Raw genomic sequence first — 10,756 nt, forward strand, 5'->3', positions numbered from 1 at the left:
TCAGGTAAGTACCCTCTGAACGATGGTTAGTTTGTATTGTCTTCTGCTGCTGCCCTGTTATATTCTTCTCTAACGTGATCGTGCCCAGGCTTCCAATCTTGTTCGGGGACTCTCTTTGAAATGTGCCGGGTTCCGAAGGAATCAACTAATGGCTGAACGTTCCAGTGGTGAGATGCGCCTCAAGGTCGAGGAAGCCACCGCTCGAGCAGAAAATTTGGAAGCCCAACGTGCAGTTCTGGAGGCCCGCAACAAGGAGTTGGAAGCTCATAACAAGGAGTTGGAGGAAAAGATGGCCGTCGAAGTATCCAAGGCTACTGAGCTGGGGAGAGAGGCAGGCTTCTCAGCTGGGCAGGTCGCTGGGAAGGTTGAAGGTCGAGCCGAGTTTTTGAATTCCGATGAGTTCTCTACTCGTATCCGTGAGGCTCGACTTTCCGGTGCTCGCGATTTTATTCGGGCTCCATCTTTTGATACTGCTCTAGAGATTAGCAGACTACCCTACCTGGTACAAGGTTTTGATAGATGCAAAGCTCAAGTCTCAACATTGAAAGGCTTTGTACCTGGTTTCGATCTTGCCCAGCTCGATCCTAGTCTCGATGGTGACTTGCGCCCATTTCCCGAGGACCCTGCGGCTTCGCCCAAAGAAGATGAATTCGCCTCTTTGTTAGATGTCATTGAAAATATGTAGCTTCATGTTTTGAACAATTTGCCCGAACAATTTGTCCTTTGAACAATTTGCTCTTCATATCACTTAAGACAATAGATCTTAGTGCTCTCATTACTGCCAAGTGTTTTTGCTGATATGATCGCTTTTACTAATATGATCGTTTTAGAAAACCTTTTTCAGGTTTGAGTTAATATCGCATTCTGGTAAGGCCTTTCTCAGGTCTACATAATAAAAGTGCGACCATATTATTTAGCTTGGTTTAATGAGCCTTTTCCAGGCTAATGGCGGTACAGTAAATAAACTTCATACATTATTTGGCCTTTCCCAGGCATCTACGATCGCACTACTTTCATCCTTTCTCAGGCTGAGTTATGCATAGAATTTCCTCAAGTTTCGTATGTTCCATGGTCGCTTGAGAAGACGTCCTTGAGAATCTTGTAGTAGATAAGCACCTTTTCTCCGAATTTCGACCACCTTAAAGGGGCCCTCCCATTCAGGGTCCAGCTTCCCCACGTGTTTAGAGACTTCAGCTTTTTTCAAGACTAGGTCCCCCACTTGGAGCTCCCTGGGTCGAAGTTTTTTGTTGTACCTTCTCATCATCAGGCCTTTGTGGTGGAGTATTTTAGCTAGGGCGGCATCCCGTCTTTCTTCGATCACTGTTAGGTCGAACGCACGAGCTTGGTGGTTCGCCTCTGGGTCGTAACTTGCTATCCGATGTGTTTCCTCGCCGATTTCTGCAGGAAGAATAGCTTCAGAACCGTAAACAAGACAAAAGGGGCTCTCACCTGTAGACGACCTCGGGGTCGTCCTGTAAGCCCATAAAACACCCGGTAGTTCTTCTTCCCACGATCCTTTTGAATTAATGCGAGTCTTCAAGTGTTGGAGTATAGTCCTATTGGTCACCTCCGTCTGCCCATTCGATTGAGGATGGCCCACCGATGTGAAGTTCTGTTGGATTTTCAGCTCTTTCAACCAGCTCGCAATTTTCTTCCCCTGGAATTGTGTTCCATTATCTGATACGATAGCTCTGGGGATCCCGAACCGGCAGATGATATTTTTCCAGATGAAATCGATCATCCCTTTTTCCGTTATTCTTGCCACCGCTTCGGCCTCTACCCACTTAGAAAAATACTCGACCGCGAGTATGATAAATTTCTTTTGTGCTCTCGCCGGGGGAAAAGGCCCCATTATGTCGATCCCCCACTGGTCGAACGGGCAAGCGACCTTCAAAGGTTCCATTGGTGTAGCCGGGGAATGTATCCGGGCAGAGAACCTCTGACAGCTTTCGCATCTCTGTACTAACCTCTTAGCATCCTTCATCAATGTAGGCCAGAAATACCCTTGACGCGCGACCTTCTGAGCTAACGACCTGGCACCCGAATGATTGCCGCAACTTCCTTCGTGTATTTCTTTCAGCACGTATTCCGCTTGTTCGTCATTCAAGCATTTTAATAGGGGTCCATCTGCCGTTCTCTTGTATAGTTCAGACTCGATCATCGTGAATCTGGTGGCTTTTATCCTCAAATTTTTTGCCTGCGAGGGATTTTTGGGAAGAATCCCCTCCTTGAGATAGAGTGTTAGCTCGTCCATCCACGTGCAAGGTTGGTCTATCGTGTATATATCGACCTCCGCGATCGCTGGTCTGTCCTTCACCATGACCGTTATACTACGGTTTTTTATGCCCGACAATGAGGCTCCAATTTTAGAAAGTGAATCAGCTCTGTCGTTTTCTCCTCTTGGTATCTGTTGGACCGTGCATTTATCAAAACGCTCAATCAGAGATTTTGATTTCTTCAAGTACATCGACATTGTTTGCTCCTTCGCTTCGTAATTCCCCTCAATCTGCATTGCTACTAACTGCGAGTCTGTGTATACTTCTAAAATCCTTGCTCCTGCTGCGTGAGCCAGTTCCAATCCTAAGATTAAGGCTTCATACTCGGCTTCGTTGTTGGTGGCATGAAACGAAAGTCTGGCTGCGACCTCGATCTCAACCTCTCCTGGTCCTTGTATCAGGATCCCGGCTCCCCCGTTGCTAGTATTCGAGGACCCGTCTACATGTAACATCCACGGCTCGACATCCTGAGTAGGCGTGCTTGTCAGTTCCATTACAAAGTCAGCAAGTACCTGAGCTCTCTCCGAGTTTCTGGCATGGTATTCTATATCGTGTTCCCCCAGTTCTACGGCCCATTTCACTAATCTCCCTGAGACCTCCGGTCGCGACAAGATACTCTTGAGCGGTTGATTTGTTAATACAACGATCTTATGTGACTGAAAATACGGTCGTAACCTACGAGCCGAAGTTACTAGTGCAAGGACGAATTTTTCGACCAAACTGTACCTCATTTCCGCTCCTTGCAGCATTTTGCTGACATAGTATACTGGGTTCTGGACTTTATTCTCTTCTCTCACCAATACCGAGCTCACAGCATGTTCCGACACTGCTAGGTACAGATACAAAATGTCTCCAGGTCGGGGGTTTGCTAATAATGGTGGCGTCCTCAAGTAACTCTTGAGCTGGTTAAAAGCGTCTTCGCACTCTTTTGACCATTGGAAATCCTTTGGTTTTCTTAATACTTTAAAGAAAGGTAAATTCCTATCTGCTGACTTTGAAATAAAGCGGTTAAGGGATGCGATCTTACCCGTCAATTTCTGCACGTCTTTTATCGAAGCCGGCGACTTCAGCTCGAGGATTGCTTTGATTTTCTCCGGGTTGGCTTCTATCCCTCGGCTGCTCACCATATATCCCAAGAACTTGCCTCCTCCGACTCCGAACGTGCATTTTGTTGGATTGAGCTTCATTCCGTATGATCGCATGACGGCAAAGCTTGCCTCGAGGTCCTGCAAGTGTTGCTCCGAGTGCCGGCTTTTGACTAGCATGTCGTCTACGTAGACCTCCATTGTTTTACCGATCTGTTCTCTGAACATTCTGTTCACGAGCCTTTGATATGTTGCACCTGCATTTTTTAGACCGAACGGCATTACGTTATAACAGAATATACCTTGTTCAGTTACGAACGATGTTTTTGTGCGGTCCTCCTTAGCCATACGGATTTGGTGGTAACCTTGGTAGGCATCCATCATCGAAAACAATTTGTACCCGGCGGTCGCATCCACCAACTGGTCGATCCTGGGTAAAGGGAAAGGGTCTTTGGGGCACGCTTTGTTCAGGTCTGTAAAATCGGTGCACATCCTCCATTTTCCCGCAGCCTTCGGCACCACTACTACGTTCGACAACCAGTCTGTATAGCGGACCTCCGAAACGTATCCAGCTTTCAACAGCTTACCCACTTCCTCTTTGATGATTGCATTTTTTTCTGCTCCGAATGCTCTTTTTCTCTGTTGTACGGGCTGTGCTTTTGGGTCCAAGTTCAATCGATGGACAATAATTTCAGGGTTAATACCTTTAAAATCGGAGGCACTCCAGGCAAACATGTCCGCATTGCGACGTAAGAAGGCGACCATCATTAGCTCGAGGTTTCTTTCCATGCTAGCCCCAATCTTCGTCGTTTTGGATGGGTCCCCTTGCACCAATTCGATCTCTCTATGTTCGTCCATCGATTCTATCCTCTCCTCGTTCTTAATGAAAGTTTCAACCAGCTTCCTCTTTCTATCCGTCGCATCCTTCCTTAGCGAGAGGTTGTAGCACCTTCTGGCTTCCCCTTGATCGCATGCGACCTCCCCAACTCCGGCATGCGTAGGAAATTTCATTTTCAAGTGGTAAGTGGACACAATGGCCCTGAAAATATTCAAGCCGGGTCTTCCCACAATGACATTGTAAGCAAAGGGGGTGTTGACCACCAGAAATTTTACCTTGAGAGTCCTTCTCCTGGGTTCATCTCCAAGGGAAACAGGCAGTTCGATTGTCCCCAATGAGTCCACTTCACTGCCTCCGAAGCCTACTAATGGTGAGTTCATAGCCTCCAACCTAGCATCCGCCAACCCCATCTTGATTAAGACTTCCTTCAAAATTATATCAGCTGAGCTTCCGTTGTCAACCAAAACTTTATGGACAGTGAAGTTGGCTATGTCCATTTTAATCACCATGGGGTCATTGCCATCACCTGTCTTTCCTTTTATATCACTAGCCCCAAAGCTAATTTCTAACTCTGGGGATATATTCATTACCTGCCGGCTCATCAGAGCGCTCGTTCTCCGTTCTGCCTTCTTCCTTGCTCTGCTCGAGTGTTCTATTTCAGATCCTCCTGCTATCATATGTATAATGCCTTTTACAGGCGCGTTTTCCTGGGCGGTTTGTCCTGCTCCGGCTCCTCCTCCATGTCTTACCGGGCTTCGGGATCTGCTTTGTCGACCTCTGCTTTGATCCTTGGATACCAAATCTTTGAAATACCCTTGGCGGACCAGCCGTTCGATCTCGTCCTTGAGCTGGTAACATTCCTCCGTGTCGTGCCCCCTTTCACGATGGAATCTACAGTATTTGCTCGAATTTTTCTTTGCCGGGGTAGCTCTCGTGGGTTTTGGCCATCTGAGTACATCCTTCCTTTCTACCATAAGCAAAGCCCTAGCTCTCGTTGTGTTGAGTGGGGTGTATTTATTATACTTCTGTGAGTAGTGTGGTTCTTTGTTTCGATCGTGCCTCGATCGCTTATCATTTTTAACGTCATACCCGCGATCTCTCCCGTACTCACCCCTCCATTCGCCGTCCTTCATGGCATTCATTTCTTCCTCATCTATATACTTCTGCGCCAGATTCATAAGCTGTTCTACGTCAGATGGGGGGTCGCGAGCTAACGCAGAAGCGAATGCTCCCTTCTTCAACCCGTGGATCAGTATGCTGATCATCATATCTATCCGCAAGTCTGGTACCTCCAGCGTCTCGTTGTTGAAACGTCCCATGAAGTTCTTTAAAGGTTCGTCATTTCGCTGTCTTATAGTGAACAAGTGTGTCGCCGACCGTTTCTGCTTCCTTTTACTGGCGAAATGGAAAGAAAATTTTTGTATGAGTTGTTCGAGGGATTCCACACTTCCCGGTGGCAGGTTTGTGAACCACTCTGGGGCTTTTCCTGTCAGGGTCGTGACAAATAATTTAGCGTTTATCGGACCTGACTGCCCATAGAGGTTCATCACCATATCGAATGCTGCGAGATGCTCCGTGGGGTCTTTCATTCCATCATATTTCGGCAAGTCCGGCATTCTGAAGTTCGGAGCCACAGTTTCTGTCAGGATGTGGTTACAGAATGGCGAATTCCGGTGCTGGGATACTATTTCCCCCCTTTTCTTCAGTTCGTCAATCTGCTTTCCTAGTTTCTCTATCTGTTTCGATACGTTGTCAACCTCTGCGCGTGAGATTACCGGTCCCCGGGCGTGGCTCCTGTCTCTACTACTAGATCCAACTTCTGATGGCTGGCGTTTGCTTCTGTCTCTTCTAAGGGCACCTGACGTTCTATCTTGTTCCTTTTCTCCAAACAGTCTTCTTCTAGCCCCTTCTCCTTCAGCCGGAGCAGTAATCCTCCGCTCATACGCGACTATGGCTTTTCTCCCCGCTTCCTCCATTAATTGCTGTAATTCAGTTTTTGTGAGTTGAACCACGGGTTCAGCGGTTCCTACCGTGGTATCCAAGCCTAGGATGTTCCTCCCTGATTCTCCTTCCATGTTCTCAGAATATGTCGTTCCCACAGACGGCGCCAAATGATAATGCTTAGGGAAACGTGGTCGAGTTTACCCGATGATCGAACTATTGATCTGCGATTCGACCTCAGCTCCCAAAGCGCGATCCCTGAGAACAAAAGGAAACGGTTAAGCCGGCCGGGTGCAGTCCCGGCGATGGCTCTCCGACGATCAAGTCAGTTCCTAGAACAGAGATATCCGGTGATAGGAAAGAGTATTTGTCTCTTAATCAAATGAGAACTTACCTCCAAAATCTTCATTTGCTACCCTTATATGTTTCCAAAAGATAATTTTGGTAAGAGCCAATATCCGGGTCTTGGAGCTCTAGTTATGCCCAAAATCGTAGCTAATCACTGATATGATAGCCGCAAATCTCTCTCTTTGAGCATTATGTGGGATTCTGGGATTTTCCATAGAGGCTTCCTAATTTAATGTGGAGGGTATATTTGTCCAAAGATAAAAATCCCCTCATCAATAATTATCACTAAAAAAATCATTTTAACGGCGAAATTTGCGACAGCATTTCCTACGAAAGTCTTCGTCTTTTTAATTTTTGATGGAATTTGCAGGGGATTTTTGATGGAAGGAAGGCCGTCTCAAAATGTCGATCATAATTTTTACAACGAAAATTTTGATGGCTTCACATAAGCCACCGGGAAATCCGTCTAGTGACGGGAAATTTAATGATTAATTTCCGATGGATTTGCAGACGGAGTTGGGAAGGGATGTGTAAGTAATAACATACCATTTTGGGATGGATTTTTCAGCGGTAGTCGAAAAATAATGTTTTTCTTTTTTTTTTTTACTGTTTTATTTCATTTAAAATTCAAGATATTTAATTCTGAAATAAAATAAATTATAGTTAATTATAAACTATAAATAATATAAATTATTAGCGAGATTTTTACTTGTTAATTAACAACAAAAAAATGTGAAATTTGTAACGATCATTTTGAAACGATTTTTATAACCATTAAAGAATGGATAATCTTCACTGACGTCGTACAACTAATGAAATCATAAATTTAGTCTTTTTGTCACTGTAAAAGAGTTACAAAGATCATTCAGAAAGCATTTGAAATAGTTGTGTTCCAAAAAGCGTTACAAATTCTAAATTATTATAAGTTAAAACACCTTTTGTCACGACTCACATTGATTTATAATCGTGCCCCAATCCCCTCACCAATTTCTAACACAAAAATAACGTGAGAATTGTTTCCATTTGAATAGAGAAAATATCATGACCAAATTTGTCATGAGGAATAAAACCTCGTCATGTTATACAAATGTCACAATTTTATTTCTTTATTGTTATTGTTAAATTAAATGAAATCGAATAAATATTTTTTACTATCCCATGACCACTTTATGCATAATATTTTTATTACTAATTGAAACTATGAAAATCATTGTAATATATAACAAAATAAAAATTCTCCTCACTTGATACAAATAATTAATGACAATTTTAATATTATGACGTAAAATTTTATCGCTAATATATATATATATATATATATATATATATATATTTCTCCGATTGTCGGAGGACACCAATTGACCTTTTTCGTGTAGTTATAAAAAAAAATAAAGAAAGAAGTATAAATATATGCTACCAAGAAAATATGTTATTTGTCCATACATCCAGTATACAAAACACTGGATGCAGCATATATTTAACAGTAATATCAGTTTGGCAACCTCCTCCAAGCTCACATCGGTCTCTTCCTCCGGCTGGTATTCTACTTTGATGGAGCGGTGTTCTAGAGTGGTAGAGACGTGGGAATTGGGGCTTTGGCTATGGACTCAAACGGATGGGGTTATCACAAGTTCACGAGACCAGTCGATGCGGAACTAGCTCAGGTTGTAGTGGGTCGGGGAGCAGTTGATCTGGCAGCAAACCACAACTAGCCACACATTATATATGGTAGAAGGCGACTGTCTTAGTTTGATAAGTTAGCTGAACTCTAGCGATTTAGACTTCTCTAGCATGGGTCCTCTAGTTCATGACGTTACTGCTTCCTTTCCAACTTTAATAGCTAGGGATAGAAATAGATTAGTCCAGAAATTATTGAGGGGAAAATTATATTTTTAGTCTCATTTATTAGGAACTTTTTCAATTTTAGTCATCGTGTTTATTTTTTGTCAAATAATTAACCGAACCATTAGTATTTTTCATATATTTTCGGTTAATTATTGGACAAAAAATGTATGTGGGAACTAATATTGAGAAATTTTTCAATTTTTGAGATGCAATGTGAAAAAATCATAACAAATGAGATTAAATTAAAAAATGACCTAACACATAACATCCAAAACATGGTTTTTCCAACTTGGGGTTTAGTGCAATTTACTCTACTATGATATTACAAATGTGTAAACTACCCCCTATGAAAAAAATAATAATTTACCTCCTATTTTAATTAAAATAAAATAATTTACCCTCCTGTTTTGGGAGGTAAATTGATTTATTTTAAAAAACACGGAAGAGGGTGTTAAATTGCTGCATCTTAAAATATATAGGGAGTAAATTGCTAATATTTTTTTATAAAGCTATAATTTTTATTTCGATAAATGTAATTTTCCTAAATAGGAAAAGATATAGTACAACAATCATGAATCAGGTAGTGTTTCCATCGGCAGGCCAAGGGATACGCCACAATTTATAAAGTACATGTGTACTAACAGAGCTAGCTAGCTAAGGTAATGCTAAGTATACGCTCTCTAACATCCTCCACAATTAAGTTAGCTACAATATTCGGGTTCCGTTCAGTATGCTTGAATCGTCTAAGATTTCTCTATTTCCATATATGGTAGATACACGCACCCAGTAATGCGCGATAGGCCACATTGACGATATGTTTACCACTCCACCTCCTTGCAGCCCACTCAACATCCATCGTCCAATCTCTAGTAGGCCACGCAAAGTGTACAACTTGTCTACTAGCGTGAAGACATCGACGACTGTATCGACATCGAAAGAATAGGTGTGTGTGTGTCTCCACCTCATCCTCATCACATAATACACATCGACCTAAGTGAGATAACCATGATTTGTCCGTCGTAGGTAGTTTCTCCAATATAGGAAGTCATAAGATAAATATGTGGCGAGATATCTTCAAAGCGCTTGAAAGTAGTGAAACCCAACCTAGTTTCTGGCCTAGTGGATCAAATAATCGGTATAGAGCCTGGGTCGTATGGATTCCACCTGCAAATCTCCAAACAATTCGATCATTATCCCCATAAATCGGTGGAAGCGTGTGAGTAATCTTCAAGTACTCTATGTCAGTAATGAAAGGTCACTGCCACTGACCTTCCTAGAGGGCAGAGCTAAGTCTGATGGATTTATGAAGACCAAGAGTGATCTGCCCCCTCGGGAATCTCTCCATAAGAGGACCGAGATGATGCCATTGGTCCTTAAACTATAATTTATTCATTTACAATATGATAGGAGATTGTTAAGATTTTTTTCATCAGGCGACAAATGCATGTTAGATAGCTCTTGTTGTCTTCCACCAGCGGAAGCTTATTGCTTTGGCTTGAACGACTCTGATTTGAAGTCTCAATACAAGTTTTTCCTTCCAAAAAAGAAAAATGTTTGGCAGCCCTTTTTACTGTAGCTGCTTGCTTATTGGAGGGCAAAATATATGTACATCATGATACAGGTGAATCGCATGTCACTTGTTGATGCTTCGGGATTCATGTCAAACCTTTTTAGTTGAGGGTAGTCTATCCACCACGTGAATCGCATTAATGAACTGATATCTAAATTTCGACATTTTCGGCCGCTATAATGTAAATACCTAACGAACTATTTTTTAAAATTAAAATATCTTTCATAAATACAAATAGATATGTTATTTATTTATCCATGATTTTTAAATTATATAATTATCACTATAAAAAAAGACATTTTATCAACGAAATTTGCGACAACATTTCCGATGGAAAGTCATGGTCTTTTCAATTTTTGATGGAATTTGCGGCAGATTTTCGACGGAAGGAAGACCTCCTCACATATTTCCGACGTAAGAAGCTATCCATTAGAATTTTTTTTGCAACGGAATTCCGATGGTTTCACATAAGCCATATTGAGAAATCCGTCTGCTGAGGAAAATTTAATGACTAATTTCGGACAGATTTGCACACAGGGTTGGAATGGGTTGTGTAAGTAATGACATAACATTTTGGGATGGATTTTTCGATGGTTTGCAGTCAAAAAATAATTTTTGTTTGTTTTTTATTTTTATTTTTTGTACTATTTTATTAAATTGAAAATGGGAGATATTTACTTTTGAAAAAAATAAATTATAACTAATTATAAAATATAAATGATGGAGACAATAATGAGAATTTTACTTGTTAATTAGCTTGATATTGATTTCTTTTCGTAGTTGTTTAATTATTTTCTTGTAGTGAATTCGATTCCTCAGTAGTAGAAATTTTTAGTGATTTATTTTTCATTTT

At 41.8% G+C, this 10,756-nt stretch overlaps 1 protein-coding gene across 1 annotated transcript; it reads right to left on the bottom strand.

Moving 5' to 3' along the window:
* Positions 1,034-6,274, bottom strand: LOC105167800. The gene has a single exon (XM_011087615.1). The coding sequence runs from the start codon at positions 6,272-6,274 to the stop codon at positions 1,034-1,036; it is 5,241 nt and encodes a 1,746-aa protein (XP_011085917.1).

This window comes from Sesamum indicum, linkage group LG8 (assembly GCF_000512975.1).
Source record: "Sesamum indicum cultivar Zhongzhi No. 13 linkage group LG8, S_indicum_v1.0, whole genome shotgun sequence".
Lineage (NCBI taxonomy): Eukaryota > Viridiplantae > Streptophyta > Magnoliopsida > Lamiales > Pedaliaceae > Sesamum > Sesamum indicum.